The sequence below is a fragment of the Pimephales promelas genome, chromosome 13 (genome assembly GCF_988280905.1).
Source record: "Pimephales promelas chromosome 13, fPimPro1.hap1.1, whole genome shotgun sequence".
Classification (NCBI taxonomy): domain Eukaryota; kingdom Metazoa; phylum Chordata; class Actinopteri; order Cypriniformes; family Leuciscidae; genus Pimephales; species Pimephales promelas.
Window position 1 is genome coordinate 20,832,762 of NC_142781.1, and position 26,454 is coordinate 20,859,215.

At 35.9% G+C, this 26,454-nt stretch overlaps 3 protein-coding genes across 4 annotated transcripts; 1 reads left to right on the forward strand and 2 right to left on the reverse strand.

Moving 5' to 3' along the window:
- Positions 1–31: 31 nt before the first annotated feature.
- On the reverse strand, positions 32–3,859 carry LOC120493986 (E3 ubiquitin-protein ligase RNF170). Its single transcript, XM_039693036.2, has 6 exons — positions 3,752–3,859; positions 2,764–2,830; positions 2,433–2,541; positions 1,281–1,354; positions 1,025–1,135; positions 32–554 (listed from the first exon to the last, which is right to left on the reverse strand). Exons 1-6 carry the CDS (start codon positions 3,778–3,780, stop codon positions 249–251), a joined length of 696 nt encoding a protein of 231 aa, XP_039548970.2. The 5' UTR covers positions 3,781–3,859; the 3' UTR covers positions 32–248.
- Positions 3,860–5,719: 1,860 nt separating this feature from the next.
- hook1 (hook microtubule-tethering protein 1) lies at positions 5,720–19,563 on the forward strand. The gene is made up of 22 exons (XM_039692024.2): positions 5,720–5,913; positions 7,758–7,843; positions 8,426–8,498; positions 8,610–8,660; positions 8,996–9,128; positions 9,672–9,739; positions 9,846–9,908; positions 10,015–10,098; positions 11,520–11,683; positions 11,892–12,032; positions 12,130–12,331; positions 12,647–12,757; positions 12,909–12,996; positions 13,148–13,214; positions 13,768–13,908; positions 14,112–14,199; positions 14,447–14,478; positions 14,585–14,667; positions 14,855–14,955; positions 15,214–15,315; positions 15,443–15,511; positions 18,065–19,563. The coding sequence occupies exons 1-22, from the start codon at positions 5,872–5,874 to the stop codon at positions 18,218–18,220; spliced, it is 2,145 nt and encodes a 714-aa protein (XP_039547958.2). The 5' UTR covers positions 5,720–5,871; the 3' UTR covers positions 18,221–19,563.
- A 1,492-nt stretch (positions 19,564–21,055) lies between these two features.
- Positions 21,056–26,102, reverse strand: LOC120493433 (cytochrome P450 2J4). 2 transcript variants are annotated; one of them, XM_039692028.2, is made up of 9 exons: positions 25,802–26,099; positions 25,198–25,360; positions 24,141–24,293; positions 23,819–23,979; positions 23,205–23,381; positions 22,956–23,097; positions 22,690–22,877; positions 22,366–22,507; positions 21,056–21,271 (listed from the first exon to the last, which is right to left on the reverse strand). In XM_039692028.2, exons 1-9 carry the CDS (start codon positions 26,018–26,020, stop codon positions 21,096–21,098), a joined length of 1,521 nt encoding a protein of 506 aa, XP_039547962.2. In that variant the 5' UTR covers positions 26,021–26,099; the 3' UTR covers positions 21,056–21,095. The 2 variants fall into 2 exon arrangements, with proteins under 2 accessions (XP_039547962.2, XP_088974726.1); XM_089118600.1 differs by lacking the exon at positions 22,366–22,507 and having other exon boundaries at positions 25,802–26,102.
- Positions 26,103–26,454: the final 352 nt, after the last annotated feature.

The window sequence follows — 26,454 nt, forward strand, 5'->3', positions numbered from 1 at the left end:
TTGTGTGGAAGTTAAGCGATTAAACACAAACTATATAAATAAGTATTTATTAAAAACTTTAATATTTACAAAAGCACTTTACATTTATTATGTACAATCTGTCTTTAATAAAACACTTTAAATTGCCTGGTTTTATAACATCAAAACTCCATGATCACTAAGTCCAAAGTGCAGCAGGTCATAACACGGTTAACCTTTGCCAACAAGGTTGATTAGTGTAATTTCAACATGCTAGTAAGCATTGTCCTCTACAAGGCGTCGGTCAGCACACCCTGTGTGACTGAGCGTGTTCCTGTCCTCTGTGGCCCCATCTGTTGGTTGATGTTAACAATAGAGATGAGTAGAAGGAAGACCACTACAAAATCATCCAGGGTGCCCAGCACACTGCTCAACGGCCCAGGAAGAGTCTCCAGAGGGGAGGCCAAGGACATGGCAGCACCAAATCCACACACAGCCACCCTCAAGAGAAACAGCCACACCAGGCTGCCCATGTTCCCCAGCCATCTCACCAGCAAGAGCAGAAAGAGAGGTGTATCACACAGGTAGTCCTTAACCTAGAAATAAAATGATGACAATCATATTGCAACATATGACCAAGCACGTGTGATATCAGTGTGTGACGTGAATCTAAACAATAAAAACATATGCGTGAGTGTCATCAAACTGTAGGCAACAATGCCTTTTCTGGCCTGTGGTTTCACAACCTTTGAGGAATCAGGAACCCAAAAAGGTGTGGTGATGTGATATAGTCCATAGCAAATAAAATGATAAACTCTGCTGAGAAGTAATAATGCTCACTGCATTGATTTACCGGGAGCGGCACGAGCTAGTCAACAAAAAAGAAAGGTTGTATAATTATGTTTGGTCAACTGTCACCTGTCTTTTACAGCATGCGCAGTACACACAACGCAGATGCTGACTGTAGGCCGTGCCGAGCTACTACAATTGCATTGTAGTGCTTATATGACATTTATGTGAATGCCTTTGTAGAGTGAAACAGAACATGCTCTCACTAAGTATTTACCTGTCTTGGTGCTCCAGAGTGGCGCTTGTTATAGTCTCTGACATGTCTCAGCACTTCTCTCTCTTTACAGTCAGCTCTGTTCTCGCTGAAGAGACGGCACATCTTATTCACCTGAGTGTAAAGAATAAAGATAACAAATAAATCAGAGAAAAAGATAACCAAATATGATGAAAGTTAATCTATCTCTTTTTTTCTTTTTTTTTTTTTTTTGAGACTGCATCAGCTAAGAATCTCTTACAGAGACTTCATCTCTTACCGTCTGTCTGCACAAAGGACAGTTGATGGCATCTAACAAGGAGCAATGTTTCCAGTAAGATATCAGACATGGTCCTAGAGAGGGAAAGAAACAGAAGACACATAAGCATTGGCCTCTCCTTTACTATGTGCCAACTCAATTACATTGGCCCAAACTGAGTTGGGACAACTCAATTAAATTGTCTTTTTGGCAAATAGAAATGTATTTATTTGCAATAGTTTAGGATATTTTTTTTTTTTTTTGATGCCTTAGATTTTATTTTCCATAGCAATACATTGACTTTGATGATTCAGAAATGTAATTCGGATTCCATTATTCACATCATGTTAAAATCATACAAAAATATGGTTTATTGCCAAGCTATATTCAATCCCTTGTTTTGATTCATGTAAATCTAGCATTTCCAAGTAGATGGAATTTTTTTTCTTTTTTCTAAAAGTTATTATTTAATATAAATTAATTGTTCAGGTTCACTACCTTTTTATGACTAATTTTATTGCTTGTATCTTTGCTGCTCTTTATTTCAGTCTCTTTATTGAGCTTATTTAAAGTGGCGAGAATTACAATGTGGTGATACAACGTTTTTAATTTTGAACTAACCTTGTAGTTTGCTATTAACGTAAATCTAAAAATTGTCTGAGTGTATTCACGTGATCTGTGTCAGGTGTGAGGCACTGCTTTCGTAACTATGGTCGAGAGTCACATGACCGGGTAGTAAAGGCTCATCTGCTCTCGCGCAGCAGACCAGAAGCCGGTTGCATAGACTGCTAAAACTAATCTTACAAGTTAACCATCCAATTTTCTTCTTTTTTGGAGTAGATTTACATAAAACCGTAGATTGGTCTAATTTAGCAATAGCAAGACTGACTTGACTAACTAACTGCTAACATAAAGGATATGTTTATGCAACATGGCCCCAGTTACTAGCGTCAACCTTAAGTGAACCAGAATGTAATGATCAACATTGGTCTAATTTAGCAATTGCAAGACTGACTTGACTAACTAACTGCTAACATAATGGATATGTTTATGCAACTAAGTGAACCAGAATGTATGATCAACATTAACATAATGATCTGACATCCTAGTAATTGTTTTTGTTTTGTTTTTTGTATTTTTGCAAGATGTATTTTGCAGTCGGTTGACACGCACCACAGAAAAGATGTCCACAGTTTGTCTCTACAGGATAACTGGCGCTCTGTAAACACACGGGACAGTGGACATCCCTGTTGCCAGCTGGTAACCAAATTTTTGGCAAATCCTGCAAATATTAAATGAAGAGATTATATACTTAAGAAAAAACTGGATTGTCATTTATTTCTAGGATTGTTTAATTTTTTAGGATTGTATTGAAATACACTGAAATGTAGGCTATATTTCTAATTGGAAATTATTAATTTTTCTAATTGGAAATGATGGAATGACTAATATTTAATTAGAAAAATACTTAAAATAGGAAGACTGTTTACTAATATGTATTCACCTCTCTTTTGTTCACGTGAAGATTGTGTGGCTGACCTTGACATCTTATCTTTGAGTGTAGAGAGGACCTTCAAAAGTGAGAGATGCAGTTATTGAAATGCAATACTGTGGAGTTTATGTTCACCCTTTCCTTCAAGACTTTAAATCACAATGCAGGGCTGGTGTTTAAAATCATCATGGAGTTGAATGATAATTCATTACCACTGATTTTCTTTTGAAATTCTGGGTGGACTGGAATAAAAACATATATTCATCTCAAGATAAAACCTGCTTTTTGTTACAAAATGTATTGCACGATTAGATATAGTCTGACTATGTGTAGATGAGCACGTACAAAATCTAAATTTAGCTGTCTGACACACCTGTGTTTTACTCATACTTGATGACGCAATATCAGGCGCCCTTCCAATACATCAGGATTTGAAATATGCCGCTACTGAACTAAAATTTGCTTTTGATGAAAAGAACTTTATTTGAAGGTATATTATGATACATATGGCAATGTGAGTTCAAAATATAATTGAAAAAAGTGACATGTTGAAATCTGATATCATGTTTAATGTGTGTGTGCGGAGCCTTTTATTGCCCCAACACAATTAACCTGCAGTCTCAGGATACAACACTTCATCATATAATACACGTCTTCAAAATTCATTTATTTCTGTGTCTAAATTATACATTGCTCTTTCTTTTTTAAAGAGATGCTGGATATGATTTAACTGTTTAAATATAACCTCAAACAAAGTTATATTAATTTGGGTAACACTTTATTTTACAGTGTCCTTTTTACATGTTACATGTACATGTTACATGTTACTAACCCAATAGTAGCATGGTACATGTACATGTAGCCTGTTACAAGGACACCTTAAAATAAAGTGTAACCATATTTTGCTTTGTTCATTTATGCAAGATAGACAGATATCATCATTTCGGCATAGAAATGTGCATGAAATATATTAAAAACACAAATAGTTCGACTCTCTCACCTGTTGTGGAAGCCGCGGCTGGTGGGCATGTTTCTTGTTCGTAATTCAGTTGCTTTCTCTCGTGGAAGGCAGAGACTGGAATGCTTTCAACTGCTTCACTGTACACAGTACATTTGACAGACAGCTTAATCATTAGCCAGGGCTTTCAGTCCCACTTCAGTCCCTTTTTTGGAGATTAGGTAACTACACTGATTTCCTGGTTGATTTTCGAAATTCAGTAAAGTTGCTTGCAATCTTACTGATCTCTGTAATATGTTCATCATCAATGTGAAAGTGCACTGATTGGCAATATTTGTGTTGATCAAAGCCATGGCCATTCCTCGGCCTCAAGTGTTTTATTTTTGTCATGTGACCACTATCACAGGTTCAAAGACAGGTTGTAAATCTCCTCCTACTTTAAGAAGGTTAGTCGTCCAGTTAACCTGTCAATGGTTTACTGCAAGTTTACACAATATATACACTGTCTCATACCAAATAAAGGCATTTAACTGGGATTGGATGTAACTGGGGCAATCAGCAGGTTAAAATAAAGCTAAACCTACTTTAATACTATACCCCAGGCTCATTATATTAAATACATTATTAACCCTACACGGGGTACATAGATTGTATACAATCTATGTACCCGTTTACAGTGTAGCTGGAGCATAGTACGTGTGTGTTTTATTAAATAAATATCTCAAAATTCTTTGTTGACTAGTTACTCACATTGGCTTCATTTATCAGTGCATTTGCCCTGGACCTTCTTACTAAAAATGTCTCAAGCTAATATTTATCTTTCCTATTTTTGCCTAAACTGCAAGGTCACAGTGGCTGAAATAGCAGGGACAGGTTAAAGGCCCCTGGCCCAAATGAGAATCTGCAGGCTGTCATGGTTTAAAGTCCAGTGTCACGTCAGTCAAGGATTGCTTCCACCAGGCCGTCCCATATCCTGGTGAGCAGTTCCAACAGAAAATGTATTTTTGGCTTATTTCTTGAACTCAAATATGCTGTAATGTTATTAAATTTAGGGCTGTCAAATGATTAATCACGATTAGTCACATCCAAAATAAAAGTTTGTGTTTACATAATATATGTGATTGCACTGTGTATAATTATTTTGTATATATATAAACACACACACACACACACACACACACACACACACACACACACACACACACACACACATTAATGCATATTTTAAAAAAAAATTATTTATATAGAAAATATTTATATTTATATATAATATAAATTATCTATAAATCTATATTACCTATGTACATGAAAATATTTCTTGAATATATATGTGTGCGTGTGTGTGTAAAAGAATTATACACAGTGCACCCACTTGTATTATGTAAACAAAAACTTTTATTTTGGATGGGAATAATCACGATTAATCATTTGACAGCCGTAATTAAATTATGTGACTTTGAGGTGAAATTGTAAATGGAATAAAGGAAAAGCGTCATGAAAAACGTAATAGAATGCAATGTAGGCTATCTATGGATTTGTAACAAAGGCACTAATGTTTCTCTTATTTTATATATAAACTTTGTATTCCCGCATATGCTCATTCCATACAAGGTCAATGCATGTGACTTCACATCACCATCTTATCTGTTTTTATTGCAAAAAGGTAAGAAAAGCTTAGAGAGATATTAATGTTTAGCAACAGAAAACACAAATCTGTGTAAATCAGTAAACTTTAGCATCCTTCCTTATTTCAACTCAATTTGACTATTTTAATTAGCTATACAATTTTTTTTTCATATGTTTAATAGTGCCCATATTCTTTTAGAGTGTGGAAACACCAAACAAGCCATGTTCACTGCTCTGCCAATCTTCTCAGATCTCTATTTAGATTGGCTGCACGGTGTCCTGAACTCAACACGCCATTGGTGTTTTATTTCTTGCTGTTGCGCTCTTGATCCCATCAATCCCCAATCCTTATCAACGCATCACGCGCTGTATCAGCGGAGTGCATTCAGGAAGCCTTTACGTATCCATTTGTGCGTAGACGCAATTGACGTGAACGTAAGGCTGGTGAGCGCAAGGAAAATACACTCGCAGGTGGGAAAGGGAAGCGCATTGTTGACAGGTGGACGGAAATATTTGCCCGAAAGCACAGACGAGAGATGGATTTAAATAAAACGCTGTGTGAGAGCCTGATTGTTTGGGTAAGATCGTGTCTTTTAGTTTAGCTTAATGATCGCCAGAACCAGGAATCGTTTATGTGTCTGCGGTCAGAGCCATGACGTTAAGTTTCCTGTCGCAGGTAGTCCTTTCTTTCTTGCTCTAAGGTCCAAAACGACCGGAAATAAGATATTTCCATGTACTTCATGTAAACCAAATGTGGTCTGTGGTGCATCATTACAACATTTACAAATCTGCGCCCATTTCTCCACGCGCCACCCGTCCAGCACGCGACAATAGCCTATATAAAATAGACAAACTAGACTCAAATGCGGTTAAACATGTAAACAACACAGCACAGTCACACCACAGCCAACTCCTTCCTCATCCTATTTAAGTGTCTAATCTGTCTAGCTAGAGTATTTGTGGAATGTCTCTTATGCAATGAGATATCCCTAGTCTCATTTTAATATGATGTCGCTTTGACTGTTGACTGCGGCTTGTGATCGCGTACGGCGCGTGCTTGCGATTCTCTATATTTGGCTCTGATCCATGACCATATACAGTATGTTTATATTGCGTCTGCACCAGGGCTCTTCTGAATAGTTCTCAAAAAGACTTGTAAGGTTCGAAGGACCACTATCTTTCCTGGATTCTAATGTCTAAGCCTGTGGTGTCAATGTATTTTCATTCATTCTGCTGCAATGAATGTCATATGCATGTGCTTATAATGCTTTCCTGAATGTATGGCACATTTAAATGCAATATTTGTTTGCTAGTACCTCATAATGACATTTATATAGTGATCTCTATTGCTTTAGTCAGAACAGCACATTTTGTGTTTATTTTTTATTTTTTTTATTTATTTTACTTTGCGATACAACCAAATAGTTTGTATATAGGCCTATAGTTGTACCACCTGACATGGAAATTGTGCCAACCTACCCATACTTGAAATTAGCATGACACATTAATTTGTTTATTATCTTTTATTGTCAATTTATAATAAAACGGCCATGTTTGCAGTTGTGCCACCCTGACATTTAAGAATATATAATTTACTGGACAAAACAGTTTTAAAACTACTGATTTATCAAATTTTTTTTTATATGAAAGGCTTCAAACATAAAATATTGCCATAGTGTTACGTTTTTATTTATTTTTTTATTAAGACACCACTTTAAAAAAAAAAATCTTAGTCTGTTAATTTGTTCGGACAGTTGCACCACCTGAAATGTTTAATATAACAAAACTAAATTAAAAGGTATTATTTAAATATACTAAAAACAAATTCAAACTAAATAGGTTTCATTGAATAAAGTGATATACTCTATGTCATGAATTTATAAAATTATTGTATGACTTGGACACAAATAAGCATGTTTTGTCACTGACCCAAATATAAACATTAACAACATGATGGAGCATTTTGTTAATGTTTACACCATTGTATTCTTTCAGTGGGAATTTTGCGGTGTTTATTAACCTTTAATGTTAGTTATTAAAAATATGATTGTTCATTGTTTGTTCATGTTAGTTCACAGTGCATAGTAAATATGAACAGATTTTGATTTTAATAATGTATTAGAAATATAGAATTTAACATTAATGTTAATAAATGCTGTTGTATTGTTTATTGTTAGTTCATGTTAACTAACATAGTTAACTAATGTTAAGAAACAAACCCTTACACATATTATCAATGTGTTTTTAAATTATTGAAATTTTAACATAAATTCCCAGCGGGTTCATCAAGTAAATAGCGGGTTCAGTTGACAAAAAAGTTTGGGAACCTATGTACTAGTAATACATACTCACTGTAGAATTTATCATTGTTTATTCTAGTAATCTATACCCATGTTTCTTTCCTTTGTATGTGTGGTCTCAGCTGCAGACCTTCAAAACTGCAGCCCCCTGTAAGACCGTGGACGATCTGACCTCGGGGTCAGCCATGTCTCAGGCTCTGCATCAGATGTGAGTATGTTTACATTTACTTGACATTTATTCATTGACGGATGCTTTTGTCCAAAGCAACTTAAAATGCTTCCACTCTGTCTATTTGATTGGTGTGTAGCAACTTTGACGTTGCTAGTGCTATGTACTACCAGTTGAGCTGCAGTGTTTCCTTCATTCATTTAATTCATACTTGACTGTGTGTTACACTTTTCAGTTGCCTCCCACTTTCCATACCCCTTTTTGCTCTACTAAATCAAATTAAATATTTCCAGGTCAGCATTACTGATTTATATCGCAGCTTGTCAGTGTTTGAATATTTTATGACTTGTATTGGGTAGTTGGTTGTCCTCAGAGTCATATTACCTGGGCTGGGGTATATATATTTTGTTGAATAAACATTGATTCAAGTAGACTATAGTGACATTTAACATATTGTTCTTAGAGAGTCTGAGAGTGTGATTTAACTCTGATTGCATTAAAGCAAGATAGGATGGGAACAAAACATATTTGATTTGATTTTACCGACTGATCTGAATGAAAGCATCTGAAAGTGTCTGAATTAGAAAAGAACTGCACTGATCAATATTGTTTCAATTCCAGAGATCCTTCATGGTTCAGTGAGAGCTGGCTGTCTCGCATTAAAGAGGATGTTGGAGATAATGTAAGACTCAAGGTACATTCATTTTCCTTTCAGACCTTGGTGCTTAAATCTAATTTTGAGAAAATGTCAAGTATAATGTGTTAAAGCTAAAGTCTTTGTTTCACTCTTCACTCTTTTTTACAGCTGAACAACCTCAAAAAGGTCCTGCAGATGATTGTTGATTATTATAATGAGGTAAATTACACAGAGGTTTGGTTCATTAAAATACTTGTTTCTGCTGTAACATGGCATTAGTCAGACTTTAAAAGGACAACAAGGACTTAACCTTTAATCTTGTTAACCAACAATTTACACATGCTGACAGTCACATGAATGTGTGTAATTATTGGGTGGTTTAATTGTAGCACATTCTGCATGAGCTACAGATATTTTAATGCTGCAGTTTTTTTGTTTTTGTTTTTTTTTCAATTTTAGCAAAAGCACAATGACCATACAATCAGATTCATTCTAATGAAGAATCCATGCTTGTATGTGTAATTCTCTATGTGTTATGATCCCTTTGTGTTCAGGTTTTAGGTCAGCAGATCACAGATTTCCCTCTGCCTGACCTGGTGCGTGTGATAGAGCAGTCTGATCAAGTGGAGCTGGGACGCCTCCTACAGCTCATCCTAGGGTGTGCAGTCAAATGTGACAGGAAACAAGGTAGTAAAAGGGATAGTTCACTGAAAACCTTCAGGGCTGGTTAACTCCACTTTTTGACATACAATCAAAAACTACCCCTGAGGGGATTCCCCATCGCCATTTTGAAGTGTGTTCGTAAAGTGGACGAGGGAAGTTCATTAGGACAGACCCTGACCCTGGGGTGGGTTTTGATTTTGTCCTTCGGTAATTGATTGTTGTTGTTTATTATTGCTGTGATCAGATTGTCCCGCCCATGACGAAAAACACAGAAGAGAAGAGATGTAGTTGCAAGAGGGAAGGAAAGTTATTTTGATTAAAGATTGGGAGGGCATATGAATTTAAAAAAAAATCTAAATAGTGTGACTCATTTGTTATAAATACTGCAATATTCCTTAAAAAACAAAAACTGTTTGATTTCATGGTGAATTTAAAATGTTGTCTTTATTTACCCTCATGCTGTTTCAAATTTGTATTGTATTTGTATGTCCATATGCTGCTATTTTTCTTGTGATCTTTCTGTATTTCTTAATTTTTAATTGTTAAAAATTGTTGTTGTTTGTCCAGAGTATATCCAGATAATTATGACCTTGGAGGAATCTGTACAGCATGTGGTGATGACTGCCATTCAAGAGGTGAGAGGCCATTCATTTTATTCAGATATTTTTATGTGGCCATAAATTCACCTTAATAAAGAATGAAAGCAATTCTGATGTTTTTTTTTAATTATTATTATTACAGCTAATGAGCAAGGAGAATATGTCTCAGTTAGGAACAGAACCTCTTGGAGATGTTGAACACCAGGTAACAAATACAAACAATTTTACAACATCATACCATCCGAGAACTGTGTTAATATTGTTATTAAATATAGTATCTTGTTATATTGTTCAATGATGTTTTTTGGTAGTTAAAGAAAGCCTTGGAGGATCTGACTGAGGTCATAGCAGAGAAAGAAGAGTTGGCACAGCGATGTCAGGAGCTCGACATGCAGGTGAGATACCAGTTTCACTAAAACTAACGTCAAAGCATTTGCATCTATGAAGAAACAATAATATTAGGGATGTTAAGTCAAGTCACATTTATTTCCATAGTGCTTTATACAATACATATTGCATAACAGAATACTGCAATGTGCTTGCAGACTGTATGTGTTAGCTCAGTGAACAGCATTGCTGCTGTTCTGTTTGTTTACCTTCATGGATGAACTGATTTAGCATTTGAGTGCAAGTATTTTTGGTTTGTCTGTGCAGAGGCTGATGTGTTTTTAGCTTTTACAAAGAGGTGAAAAAATCTACAATGTACAGAATTTTCATTAAATGTTTAGGAATGCATTTCCTTTTTGGAATTTGTGGTAAATATATATAAAGGAACATATTGCTGCAGGATTTGTACTTCCATGTTAACTTTCCTGCGCCCATAAATGGGTTAGAAATTCATGTGTTGCTGATTCTTGACAGATTGAGTTAAAAGTATCCATGACCAATGAGAGGTAAGTCTAAACAAATGCATGGCAACCTAGCCTAACTAAAACTAACCAATCTAACCACTGGCAAACGTGCGTGTGTGTGCGCGTGTGTCTGTGTCTGTCAGTCTATCTGTCTGTCTGTCTGTCTGTCTGTCTGTCTGTCTGTCAAAAAGAGCTCATGGGTTCAGTACTAAAATAATTGGGTTTTGCTGTGGTTTTTATATTTGTGGAACTCTAAAACAACAAGAATAAAAGCCATTTAACATGCTTAACATTAACAGTGGATTTGTTTTATTTGCTGAATTAATTATTTTGAAATTGCATCAATTTGGAGTTTATGTAAAAGGAAGAATGTAATAATAAAAATCATTACTTCATGGTGTATATATACACTGCTATTTGAACGTGTTTTATTAAATTGATAAAAAGTTGTAAATACATTTATAATGTAAAAATTAATGTTTTCTACAAAAAAATATGATAATAGCAAAAGGAATGTTGCTCCAAATCAGCATATTAGAATGATTTCTGAAGGATCATGTGACATCGACGACTGGCGTAAAGATTGTTGATTGTTATTTATTATCACTGTGATCAGATTGTCCCATGCTGAAAAAGCCATCACGGAATTAGATAACGGTTTATCTAATGTTTAAATAATATATTTTTTTTATAATATTTAAATTAAAGTTATTGCTGTTTGTACTATATAATATGTATTGGTTTAATAAATGCAGCCTTGATGAGCATAAGACATGTCTTTCTTTCAAAAACATTAAAAGTTCTTACCGACCCCAAACTTTTGAACAGTAGTGTACATCATAATGTACAACTCTAAATGCAATCCTAAATTCAAATATGCCATGTATGTAGGTCATTCATGCCTTGACATAATAAACATCAGGTTTACAAGCCCTGGTATTTGACCTTTTTGACCATTTGATCAGGTGACAATGCTGCAGGAGGAAAGGAACAGTCTCCTGGCTGAAAATGACCTACTGACTGATCGAGCCAATCAGCTTGATACTTTTGATGACCCCAGCACTCCATCGGGGAGGAAGCACAGCCAGCTACAAATACAGTTTGAGCAGCTTCAGGAGGAGACCTTCAGGTACAGCCTCATCTAACTACACATCTCACACTCTCGCAAATCCAAACTAACTGGCCAAATATTGTCTGAAAAACGTACTTGATATTAACCTGCTGTTGTTCTGAATAGTCGTTGTTGCAGAAACATTGAAATAATGAACCAAGCGTGGGTAGAATGACTCTGTTTGAAATAGCTTGCAGTGTGAATAATAAATGTGTGTAATATCCAGACTGGAGGCAGCTAAAGATGATTACCGCATCCACTGTGAAGAACTGGAGAAACAACTAGTGGAGCTTCAGCATCGTAATGATGAACTAACCAGCTTGGCTGAGGAGTCAAGATCGCTTAAAGATGAATTAGACATATTAAGGTATGTGCTGGGTCATATGTGTTTCCATATGTAGTCTTTGCTAGTATTCTGTTTGGCTGTTTTGGGAAGTCTTTATGATTAATTTGTGTTTGTTTAGGAGCTGCTCGGACCGGGCAGTGAAGCTAGAGGCCTCTGTTGAGACGTATAGGAAGAAGTTGGAAGATCTAAGTGACCTCAGACGGCAAGTGAAAGTTCTGGAGGAGAAGAATATGACCTACATGCACAACACGGTCAGCCTTGAAGAGGAGCTGCGCAAGGCCAATGCTGCTAGAGCTCAATTAGAGACTTACAAAAGACAGGTACTGTTTAAATGTGTTACCAGTTTTATTTTTGTGTTTTTTGTGTGTTTTGTTTTTTTACTCAGCCATTAAATAGTTGTCAGGATATATACTGTTCAGAAGGTTATTTTATTTTATTTTTTTTATAAATTAAAAATCCGCAAGGATGTATTAAACTGACCTGCAGCACAACAGTTTTCAACATAGTAAGAATGATAGTAAGAAATGTTTCTTGAGCAGCAAATCAGCATATTAGAATGATTTCTGAAGGATCATGTGACACAACTTCAGACCTGAAAGTAATATATCAACATTATATTGTTTCTGTAACTTTAGGGTCAGGAGCTCCACAAGAAACTGTCTGATGAGTCCCGTAGGGCTGATAACCTGGCCTTTGAGATGAAGAAATTTCAGGAGAAATATGATGCTCTACTGAAGGAGAAAGAGGTAGACAGACACATTCACATGTAAATACTCACTAACACTGTACATTAACAATTAAGATTGTACATTAGATGATTGAATGCTAACGTGTGTCATTTCTGTGCCACTAGTGGCACCAGACATAAAAAACTCTGTGATATCTGTGTTTCGTCAGAGGATCAGCATTGAGCGGGACACTCTCAGAGAGACCAATGAAGAACTGCGATGCACACAGGCCCAACAGGACCAGCTATTACTAGCAGGTACAGTATGACTGCTGATACCACACCTGGAGTGCAGCCTTGAACCCAGCTATTTTAGTGATCTGTCTGGGTCACTTCACAGCTCAGTAACACTAACTGAAAATTTAGGTTTGCAGATGGTATGAAATTTGAATTTGTTCTTACTTCACAGCAAAGTATCAAACAGGAAGTCCAAGCCATGATAACCTAGCAGCTGAGATGTTGCCCATTGAATACAGGTATGATGCATGGATGAGGTAAAACATTTTAATTTTTTTTTTTTTTCATGTGATGTCAAAGCTGAATTTTCAGCATCATAACTCCAGTCTTCAGTGTCACATGATCCTTCAGAAATCAATCTAATATTTGGTTTTTTTTTAAGAAACATTTCCTCTTCTTATCAATGTTGAAATCAGTTGTGCTGCTGTTTTTGTGGAAGCCATTGTGCATTGTTTTTTTTACGGATTTTTTAATGACTAGAAAGGTCAAAAGAATATACGTAATTCAATTCACATGTATTTGTATAGAGCTTTTCACAAAAGATATTGTTTCAAAGCAGCGATTTTGGTTTATTTTAACTTAATTTTGTGCAAGAATCAAATCAAGAATTTTAGATGGCTGTTATTACTACTGTTAATAACATCCCACTGGAAACAAGACCATTAGGAAGACTATTATTGCACACGTCTTAGTAATGTCTTTGTGATTCACATACATCTTTTATGCATTAAAAATTTGGGACACCTAAAAAATATTTATATGTTAATGTGTGTACTGCATCTGCTTCTCCAGGGAGAAGTTCATCCGTCTGCAGCATGAGAACAAGATGTTGCGGCTGCAGAAGGAGGAGTCTGAGAACGGGCGCATAACTGAACTGGAGGAGCAGCTGGAGGAGGCCCGGCGTGGACGGAGCCAACTGGACACTGAGAAAAGGTACAGATTGACATAATGCTTCAAATAGAAACTATACTGTACATTCAGAATGCATTTTTAACGAGTGCCACTGTGCCTTAGTTTTAAATAGCAAGCTTAATTGATTTTATAGATTTGACACTGTTGATTTAATGGGTATGTTTTCATTTAGTCAGTTTCAGTCAATCTGTAAAAGCCTTGTGTTTTGTTTAATTTTTATTAAGGTTAAACAGTGAAAGAATCAGCGAGCTGCAGCAGCAGGTAGAGGATCTGCAGAAGGCCTTGCAGACACAGGGAGCCAAACCTGACGATGTAAGTGTGTGTTTAGGCCTCTTGATGGTACTGTTTAGGCACTTTTTTGGTCAGTGCTACATAAACTTTGCACTTTGCTAAATGATATGGGCTGTGTTTCTCAAAAGCATAGATCTAAGTTGATCTTGAAGACAATTGGTTTTTCAAGACATTTGGAAACCTGGTCTTTCATTTGTTTTATGTACAGAATGCTTTTACATTACAGTGGTAGTGACTTAGTCACATTGCTTGGTTCTTTTTTATGCAGTCTCACCTGAAGAGGAAGCTGGATGCTCATATGTAAGTTTAGACATTTGCTCAGATTTTTTGTTTGATTTGAGCATCTTTTGCACCGTCTGAAGCTGATGGTCCTAATGTTTTTTTTGTTGTTTTTTTTTTTTACCAGGGTGCAACTGAATGAGGCGCAAGATGAGATCATGAAGAAGAAAGAGCTCTTGGAGGACCTTCAGCCAGACGCTACTCAAACCAGTTAGCTTCCAAATTTTGATCTGGCCATACATTTTACACCAAATGACTTCATAGACAAGAATGAATCACACTCACTCACTTAAACCATAAACTTTGATGTTCAGAGTGACGTTATGATCCTCTTTGAGTCAGACAGAAAATCTTTAAAATACCTCCAAGTTATAGTAGAGATAAATGTCACTTTCAGGTGTGAAAATGGACGAGCTGGTAGCTGCGCTGAAGAAGAAAGATGAGGACATGAGGGCGATGGAGGATCGATACAAGATGTACCTGGAGAAAGCGCGTGATGTAGTTACATTAACTTCAGCTTTTGCTACTGAATGTCTTGTGCTCTTGCATTTTGAAGTCCTCAATATTTTCATGTTATTGAATTATGTACAATTAGGAGGAACCAATCAAAATGTATTTGTCATTGTCATTTTTTTTTGCATATGAACTAACTACTATTTTAATCAGAAAATATAGTATGTTTTCTTGCATTATTTTAAGCTTTTTTGGTTTTCCAATGGTTAAATACATCATATTGTGCGTTGTTTTTTTTTTAAGGTGATTCGAGCTCTGGATCCCAAGCTAAACCCAGCCTCAGCTGAGATCCAGTTACTGAAAGCGCAGCTCTCTGAGAAAGACAAGAGGATAAATGCTCTGGAGGTAGAGCTGCCTTCTTTTCTTACAAAACGCTTTGTTATTCATGTCCAGTTGTTTGCAATTCGCATTGTCATTCTTTCCAGTTTGTTGTTTCTTTACTCATGTCTGTTCTTGTCCAATATTTACCCAGCGGGAGTGTGAACAGGCCAAACTGAGGGAATATGAGGAGAAGTTAGTTGTGACAGCTTGGTATAATAAGGTATGTTTATAATGTACAGTGTCAATTATCAGTTTATTTATTTATTTATTTATTTATATATTTATTTTAATTAAATATTAAACATAAATATATAAATGTAAGACATTTATATATTTCTGTAAATTAAATGCTGTAAGGTATTGCTGTAAGTTATTGCGATGATGATGATTATTTTTTTTTTTTAATTTAACCCGTTAAAAATATTTAACGCAATTAATGCTGTATCGATTTTTTTTTTTTTCTGTCGTCCTTTGGCTATGCTACAGTATATGATCACGCTATCATTCATTCAAGTGCTATTAAAACATTGAAGTGCCATAAGATGCAAAAGAGAACTCAAATGGCACAGAAAGCCGCATTGATTTCTCTTTCACGGTTGAACGGACAAAAACATAAAATTATTCCAAAATCCCTGTTTTGTCAAGTATCCTCATAAGTCTTAAATGAATTAAAGAGTGTTAAGAGTTGTGAGTAAATAGGATGTGTCAGATACGTGTCATGTGCATCAGGTCTTAAAGCGACAGTAGCCTAATAAACCTACTGCTGTATGGGATCAATGTTAATCAAAGATTTATCAATCAAAATCATTCACTGTGCTTTAATAAGAATTAATCTATATTTAACTCATAATTTCTGCAGTGAAGACTGTGATTGTGTTTGATAACTTTATTCCATTTATGTATGAATCCTACCTGTTAGACCTACCTGAAAATCTTAAAGCACTGTTTACAAGGTTACAAAAAAATCAGCAAAACGAAAACAATAACTTTCTTGTGGACTTTAGCAGGGAAGGTAAAACCGTCCCGTCTGAAAAAAAAAACCTTACAGTTGGGTCACTTAAATGACATTTTATTGTATATTTTTAAGCCTATTAAATGTTAAAGTTGATAGCTTAAAGTTAAACAGTGGCAATAGGCCTAATTCATTTCTAATATTGAAAAAAAAAACTTAAAATATACTGTCTTTTTGTTGTTTCTACATTATTTTGGAGATTAAACGTGAAAGTATTACAACATAAAAATATATTAGAAACTTTAATGTTAGGTGCGATTAATCACGATTAATTACAGAAAAATGTGCGATTAATCAGTTAATTTTTTTTATCGATTGACAGCACTAATATAATTATATTTATAGGAAAATCACTGAAAAAAATATCCCTATTACCTGATATTTAAAACTGAAATATGTCTTAAAATATCTATCTCAGTGACTGCTGTAGATTCTGTAAACTTTTCTGTAAACATTTAGCTAAACAGAAGAAGCACTTTCTGTCTGTTAAGCCGGTGTTCTGACATTCCATCCTACCCGTCAGATTGTCCTACCAAGTCTTACTGCGCATGCGCACATCAATAATACGTCATTTTTGTCACGCTGAACAACACGCCCATAATATTTTACTACTTGCGCGAGATCTTTTTTCACTATTTATGTCAATTATTACTATACAAAGATATAATAGCAGTAATGAGAACTGTTTACTCTCACATTAAATTGATGAATTGGCGGCGAATTGATTTGATTGTTTGGTGTAAAATATAAACACACGATTATATGATATTATGATTATACTACTCGTTTATTTCATACTGGTAGGACAATCTGATGAGGCATTTTGCACTGTAAAATCATACTACTCGTTTATTTCATACTGGTAGGACAATCTGATGAGGCATTTTGCACTGTAAAATCATACTACTCGTTTATTTCATACTGGTAGCACAATCTGATGAGGTATTTTGCAACGTAAAATCATCCTACCGTTTATTTCATAGGACAATCTGAAGAGGTAACTTACTTTTCAATGTAAAATCACCGTAACATAGCCTAATAAGAAAATTCGGCAAAGTTACACTGAAATATTTTATGTACTAGTCACAGACGCGAAGTAAACGCTCAGTAGGATTTTACGACGAGGTAGGATGAACCGATAGATATGGCTATAATTTTGCGCTACGGTAGGAAAATCTGACAAGGTAGGACAGATCGACAGAACACTGGGTGCACACTGTGCAAATTTGACCCCAGCTGAAATTCTCCCAGTGTCCGAAGTTTTTTGAGGGGCAGTCCTGCAGTGTGGCAACAACCGTCAAATAAAAAAAACACCACTTGCTCCACACTCCATAAGCAGTCTTAATTTTATTTTCAAGACATGATCAAAATTAACGCTACAGATTGTTTTTGTTTTCCTGCCACCATTTCAATCCCACATGTGAATGCAGCTCACCGTCAGATTAATGATGTAAAACTTCGGACGAGTCTTCTCGAATGCATCCGTTTTTAAAGAGTCTTGACTGTCGTACAGATTGTCATTACTGACATCTGAGATCTTACAGTGTCACGTGGCATTAAACTGTGATCTGACTAGTAACAATTGTAAAGGACTATTATACTGTATATCGGACAGTGTGTACTCGGCTTTCGACATTTTGCTCATTCACACAACACCGTTATTGCTTTAAAACCCACAGTATTTTATTGTTTTGTTGAAAAATCAGAAATGATTTGCCTTGTGTTCAGTGTTTTGTTATTGTTGTTGTGCAAAACATACAGAGTCTGAACTTCCAGAAGATGGCAATCGAGTCACGTCTTAGTGGGCGATCCAACACTCTATTGCCGCCCGGCCAGTCCTTCCTGGCTCAGCAACGTCAGGTGACCAACGCACGGCACACCATGCCCATCAACGTGCCTGCCACTTCTTCCAAGTAACCTTGTCCTCAGTACTTCCCCAACTTCCAGCTCTTCTCCTCCTTTCTCTCACGTGCACACTCAAGTGACCTTAAGTACACTTCTGAACAAGGGGACAAGCATGCCATGATGAACAATAGCATGTCCCCTCACTCTCTACAGTTACACATGTATGTATAATAATGTACATAAGGGGTTGAACTCTAAAGAAGGTTATTCAATCAGCACACAATGATATACAGTAGCAGTCTTTTTCACTTTCAGTTCTAAACAAACACCTGTAACAGTCTGCAGCAGGGTCACTTCTGAACCTGCATCGATATTAAAGGTCACTGCTGGTCAATCTTTTATCAAGCTCACTCAGATTGTGCGGGAAGAAATGCATTGGATGCATCAACAGGTCCTGTAATTGTAGCATGCATGCTTTTGCTAGGAATGACTTCCAACGATACACTATGCAGCCGTGGAATATATTTGTAATCGCGCAAGTACAACATATAAAACATTGGAAGTTTACGCAGACTTCACAATTTGCCCTAACTAATCAAAAAATGCTTAGATCAGGAGGAAGATGTATTTGGTGCTGGACACCATATTCTTTAGTTTCTTTCTTCCTATTTCAACGACTTTCTTAAACAACAAAGCAACATTAAAAAAGACATGCATATAATCACTCTAATTGATTAAACCTTAAATCCAGGTGTTTTATTGAGCCAGTTATGGTATTTTATAATCAGTTGACTGTGATGGGACTCTTGCATGCTATTTTAACAAGCAGAAGGGCCTTTTTATCCACTTTACGTTTCCTGTCTGTGTGAAGACCTCAATTATCAGGATTTGAACACCAGCACAGAATTATAACAGGCCATAGAAAACTGCTGTGACGGCTTTGAATGTGTCTCAGAGAATACATGTGTGACTTGTGAAACATAGCTGCATTGTGAAATGGCTTTTGCTGTATTGTGAACATCGGCCCCTTGCTTAGGTTGATTTGACTGAGCTACAGTATCTGCTAATAGACCAGCTGTTGCGTTTTGAATAATATGCTATCAATTCTGTTTTTAAGGGTAAGGTCAATCATTGCAATTCTGATTTGTCTTTTCGGGTGTTTTATTCAGCTAGGCTTTTTGGCCTGTGATGGTTAAATGCGTATGTATTTTTAAATGCTAATATTTATGTATGATGTGTTCCAAGGAAGAAATCTTAAATTTGTGAACTCAATTTTATGAGCACTGTCATTGTTTGGTGAGAGATTTTGAATAAAAAGATTGGACTTATATGGTATTAGAGTAATATTGGCAGTTAAAGAGCACTGGCAGCCTTCATTTACATGTGATGAATAAACTGAAGTCTGTTTTGCAATACCTTTTTGCCTTTTTAATGATCCCAGTGTTGAAGTCTTTACTCGCCTCTCGCTCTGGAATGAAATATTTCCTAATATTAGTGGGATATTGTTATTGCTTATACTTATTATTATTGTTTTTATTCCACTTTTTTGAAGTGCTACTCCTGCCGCAGTTTTTGTCACAGACCCATGAATGTAAAAACGTGTGGGCTATTATGACGTTTATAAGCGATCAGGGGTACGGTGTTCGCCCTAGGGGTGAAAAAGTTACCAAAAAACCCACAGACTTTACATTGCCAAAAAGCAAACAGTCAATCATGAATCACCTCAACACTTCCTAGCTATGCCCTAGCAACCATTGTCGAGCACCTTTGCAACCAAAAAACAAAGATGCATGGGAGTTGGTTTATATCATTCATACTGACAAGCTGCCTTTCGAGTTTCATCATTGGCAGCTCCCAAGCAACTCCATAGCAACTAAACAGAGTACCCTAGTAACTGTTTGGCAAGACCCATATCTCTGCATCAGAACATGGTGTAGAAATGGGGGTTGGCTCTTTTGACTAAATCATGGTAAATCATGCTAGAACTTGGTAAATCGTGGTAAATCATACTAGAAACATGGCAAATCATACTACAATGTGGTATATCATCATAAATCATACTAGAACAGAGTAAATCATACTAGAACATGATCTTAGCAACATGCTAATCACACTAATTAATTGTGTTATCATCATGTTAACAACATGCTAATTGTGTTAGCATCATGCTTAATATGTTAGCATCTTGCTAAATGATAACCGAGTGGTGAGTTTTGCCACTGAAAGCACCCACCCACTCACAATTTCTTCAGGAAATGTACATTCTAGTTATTTTTACAATCCCACTATGCGACACTTGTAGTGCTAAAAGTACAGACAATTGATCAAAATTTAACTTAAATAGAAATTTTGAAGATTAAAATTATTATATATTGTATTATAATATGCTGTGTTGCACAAACACACACTGAAGTACTTCTAGCTTTTAGAAGTTTTTAGTTATCTGACTGAAATAGAGCTTATACAAGGAAATATACAAGGAAATAGTTCCTCAGTCTTAAGAGATGGCACAGCATATAAACATATTGTTACATGAGATTATACAACATGAGAAAGACCTCTCTACATTATCTGTTTATAAACTTGAACTTCATTCCCTCACCCCACACAATCTGAAATACGTGCCAACAAGTAAATGTGTAAGTTGACCTTTTCTCTCTTTTTTTTTTCACCTGGAACTAGGACAATGTTCATCCAGCTCTTTACTCTAGTCGTTTTTGTAGACTAGGTATTACTAAGCATGTTTCATAAATGGGAGCTTAAGCTTTTCTCTCACACCCTTTAAACAAACATGAACGGCTGAACTTTTGCATTTAAGCAAGTTAGTAAAAAGAACCGTAACCTCCAGATTTGTTTTCTCAAAGATGTAAAATGTTAAGTGAAATATGTATAATTTAATTGTTTATAATAATGTTGATTTATTCGTATAGTAGTGAATATGATTTGTTCAGCGTGGCGTTGCATGGATCTTGTAGGGGTGCGGGGTGCGTGCTATTCCTATCACTCCATCGAGGTTGAGTTTCTCACCCTCTGCGGCTGAAAATCGAAATTTTCGGAACAAACTGACAAAGAATAAGAAGAGTTCCAGTCTAGCAAGCTGCTCTCCCAAACAGACCCTCTTTCCTGTGAGAGATAGAGTGAGGAGGCATTAGGCATTAATTCAAATAAGGTCATAATACACAGACTGTCAGTTTGACTTTCATTTGCATTTAATACTGTTTAAAAGATTGGAGTCTGTAAGATTTGTAAAAAAAAATGTTTCTTACGCTCTTAATGGCTACATTAATTTGCTCAAAAAACAGTAAAACAGCAATATTGTGAAATATTATTACAATATAAAATACCTGTTTTCTATTTGTATATATTTTAAAATGTAATTTATTCCTGTGATGGCACTTTTTTAATAAAAACACATGATGCTAAACACGTAGGCCTATTTAAAATGGAATTAAATAAGTATTTTGAGTGTCTTGTTCATTATATTATATTATTATGAGATATTGGTAACGCTTCCTTTTACAGTCCAGTTACCCATGTAAATACTATGTACTTATTTTAGTAACTACAATTACTGGGTAATAACTAGTACTAACCCTGAACCTACCCCTAAACCTACCCCTGTTCCATGTACTTACTTACCTTATATTAGCCAGTACTTTCTAGGTAAGTACACTGTAAGTATACTGTAAGTACTGTACTGTAAAAGGAAGCGTTACCGAGATATTATATTTTCATATAAAAGCAACAGAACTTAAATGACATCAAGTTTATTAACCACATCGTGCACAAGCGTGAATCCCTGCGATTTCAGATTTCGAGAAGAGAGATCTGTCCGGCTTGCCTGTGCTTTCTTCACTCCTCCTCTCACTGCAGCCGCCTACTCTCGACTACATTTCAGGCGAAGCAAGACACATCTCACGCTTGAGACCTCAACAGAGGTTAAAGCGACCTCGACCTGTACTGTACCATGCAGTGTAAAAGCACCATTGTAGTTACTCGTACCGAGCCGTACTATGCAGTGGAAAGGCGCCATTTGTAACATTATGTCTTTACTGTCACATCTAATCAGTTTAATGCATCCGTGCTGAATAATGTCAGCAAATAAAAATAATTGCTTTAAAGTCCTTTAAAAAATCCTTTTGACCCCAAACTTTTAAACAGTATTGTGAATGATTCCTAGTGAAGTCCTTTTCTGTGGGTTTCTTCTCTCACTTTACCTGCAGAAAAGGGCATGAACGCATCCCGCCTCACAAACTTGCCCTCTTTGTCTAGAAAGTGCCCTGGATTGAACTTGTAGGGTGTCTCCCATTCATTCTCATCAAAGAGAACAGAGTGCAGTATGGGCATAATTGCTGTACCCTGTTTGAAACAAATGGATCTGAGAGTCGGACTTGTGTTTTGACAAATGATAAAATTGAATTGACATGTTAAAGCGAAACATTGTTAAACCCACATTAAACTGTGTGATTTTGATATAATAATATTTTCAAAAGGAAGAGATGCATGACTTTAGTGTTACAGCTGAATAAAATATCACTCACCTTTGGGATGAAGCACTCTCCAAGGGTTGTGTCTTTATTAGCCACTCGTAAGCCATTCATTGGTATAACATCTCCAAATCTCATAATTTCATGCATGACAGCTTCAGTGAAGGGCATGTTGGCCTTATCGGCTATACTAGGCTCCCGGGAGCGTCCAATCACTCTGTCTATCTCCTCCTGGACCTTTTCTACAAATGACACCATGTATTCAAATGTCAGTTATTACTGAATAGATTATTTAAAGAATGGATTTTTTTTTTTTTTACCTTGAACTTCTGGGTAAGTGATGAGGTATATGATACCCCAAGATAATGTGGTGGATGTAGTTTCAGTCCCGGCCAGAAACAGGTCTAGAACACATGGAACGAGGTTCTGTTCATCAAAACCGTCTGCTGTTTCATGTGGCTTCTGGACAGTGATGGAAGAAGTAAAATAAGTTGCTGTATTCATAAAAATACATTTAAGTTAAACAGGCTTGTTTGTAGTCATCCTGTCATTTTAATAGTGTACTGTACCTCCATCATCTCTATAAGGAAGCTGTCGATGTAGTCCCGAGGTTCTGAGGGGTCTAGTTCGGCCTTGTGTTTGATAACAACCTCTCTTACGAAGGCTTTTAATAGTTTGTAGTTATTGAACATGTCATTGTGCTTCCCTGGAAGGTGCTTCATAATCCCTGGAAATGCTTCATAGAGCTGAAAGAAAGAAAAAATGCTGTGTCATGGGTCTGTACCACAATTAAAGATTGATGATCTATGAAAGATCTATGAAAGGCAATCTTGTTGGTTTTTAGGGTCTTCTTGCTCACTTTATCCCAAAATTTGTCCTTTTTGTAATTTTTAGTGAAAGTAGTAAAATAGCTAAATTAAATATAAAAAGGTAAATTCAATAAAAAAAAAAACGGTTTTGAATTCTGAGGAAAAAGTCAGGATTGCGAGAAATAAACGTTTATTATAACAAGAAATATACATTTTCATTCAAATTTCTGACTTGCAGCTCTGAGTTTAATCTCAAAATTATCTCAAAATTGTGAGATATAAAATTCTGAATTGTTAGGAAAAAAGGCAGAATAGCGAGAAACAAGCATCTACACATAAGGGACAATCATCAGAAAGAAAAATGATTAATTTACCTGCCCCCAAATGGAGCCCTCTAATTGAATGCCTTTAGAAATATATTTTAGCATTTTCTTGAACTGGTGGTCAGTATAATCAAATCTCTGACCGAACACCATTTGGCAGATGATATTGGAAACAGCATTGTTGAACAGGATTGTAGGGTCAAAGGCAGCTCCTGAGAATTACAAAAATGAAATGAGTACTCATTATTTACCTTGAAAAGATGCTGATATGCAAACTTGTACTCGCCATATACCAATTCCTTTTCCTTTCCTTTTCCAATTCAAGTTCCTTTAGTCCTTTGTTTACATATGCATGCATATCAGGTTTCTGTACCTTTCTGTCTGTCCATCTCGTCCAGCAGGAAGCGGCTCTCTTCACAGATAGCCAGCTCCAATGTTTTCTTTCCCAAACCAAAGTTCCTCAGCGTTGACAGAGCAAAACGTCGTTGCTTCTTCCATATCTCACCATTACTGAAGAAGAGTCCAGCTGTAGGAACGTGAATAATCAACATTTAATTATATTCCATAGGGGACAACATGGGGCCTAAAACCTTTTTTTTTTTTTAACAAATGATCAGTGAAAGTAGAAATGTAAAATTCAGAAAATAATTGATTGTCAACCCTGAGGGTTGGTCTAAATATTGTTTTGGCTGTGTTGTTTTCTTTTTTCTTTTTTTTCTTTTTTTTTATTATTATTTTGCTTTTTATTGATCATGAACATCAGTCAAAAACATCAGTGAACATCAGTGTTAACAATGACATTTTAGTTCTTTTTTCCCACCACTTTATCCCAGCTTAATGTACCCCCCTCCCAGAAAAACAATAATAAAAATAATAATGAGAAATAAATTCAATAATAATAATCATTTTATGTGAGACTTTATGCTTTGGGACATTATGTTTAGAAACTGTTTAAAGTACGTATTTTAATAATATAAATAAACATTGAATAACATCAAAATTAAGACAAAATTACCAAATTGAACTAAATAATTACACTAGAATGGGTTATAGGGGTGCAAATTTAGGAGCTAGCTAGTTTGGGACCATATGTTGGGTTTTAGTTATTGCAAAGCTTTTATTTCCTATAAATTAAAGAACATTTTAATAGTCTGAGTAACAGGATTAAGGGGTTGGATGGGAATGCACTGCAGGCAATCCTACAATTTAGGGGGAAGATTTAAAATGGTTCCAAATAATGTAACTTTTGGGGTTTCACAATTTTAAGGAATGTCACTTTTTCTTTTCTTTTTTTATGGTGGTTTTGAAAAATAATCCGTCTGTCTGTCTTGAATGATAACAAAACAACAACAAGAGTTGTCCAATATAACAATCAACAATGCTTTTTCCTGAACTCTTGTGATACTGTAGGTCACAGCTATTGAACCTACCATTGCCCGAATAGACTCGTTCTAGCACTGGACTGTAGGGGCGGTCCACAAAGTTTTCTGCTTGAGTCACCAGGGCCTCCTTCGCCATTTTATAACCAGTAATGAAGACCACTTTGTCTCTCCCTAATCGCAGACTGAAGATATTGTTGTAGGCATGGCCTAGCTGTAAGCAAAACAATGTTTCAGAAGCTTGAGGCATGTGACTGGAACTAATGCAAATCATTTGGTTCCTAAAAGGTTTTTTTTTTCAGCAAACTGCAAGCATTGGCTAGAAGACATGAACCATATTAATCAGTGTAATAGGATTATAGAAAAAATTTTTTTTTAATAAATCCATTTATTCTATTTACAGTTAATTTGAGTTTTGCGTGTTGCTGAGGCTTGTTTGCATGGGTTCATTTTTATATTTTCTTCATTTATATTTTCTTAATTATTGCTTATTTACTATCAGTAAACATGATATCCACTGTCAAATATTCTCTTCATACAGGCATTAGTCCATAATGCAAAGTATCAATAATCAATTTGTAATGCTTTTCTAAAAATAATAAACACTTTTTTTCCTTGTGCTATCAACCCAGAAGGGGCAATATTGTCTGCTCACCTTTGTCAGATATGTATGTGGCTCTTTGGAGTCAACATTGAAGATGTTTCCTAGGAGTGGAAGAGAGAACGGGCTTGGTGGGTAATTCGGTGGGTTTCTGTTCTTCAAGTAGTCTGCCACCAAAAGAAAAGCCACTACGAAGAGCAATAGTCCCTTAAAATCAAGATACTCGAGAATCGCAGTTAACGCCATGGCAGGCAAAGAAGTAAAATGTGACATTAGCAGAATATGCTGAACAGGCAGTCTTTGTCCATTTGTCCCCTTAGCCTACCACTCCCCTGACATTTGGCTCAATAGCTGTAATGTTTTGAGCAAAGAGCGGCGTCAAAGTTACATAAGATCTTGATGGATTACAACACACCTGTTGTGCGAGAAATGCGTGAATGTCAAATGTATGTCGGCTTTATGTTCATACATTTTAATGAGAAGTCTTCCTCAGATCGAGTTATTATTTGCAGCATGAATGAGACTACCAATGAGGTGGACTGTTGGACTGTATGCCTTGCAGGTACTACATTCATGCAGTGCTATATTTGCTCTTTTTGTGTAAAGAGGGGACTTAAGTTGTCAGTGTAAAACACATGAAGGTTTTGACAGTAAATTTAGGAGCTCATGTTCATTGCACTTTATTTTACAGATAGTCAATATGTATA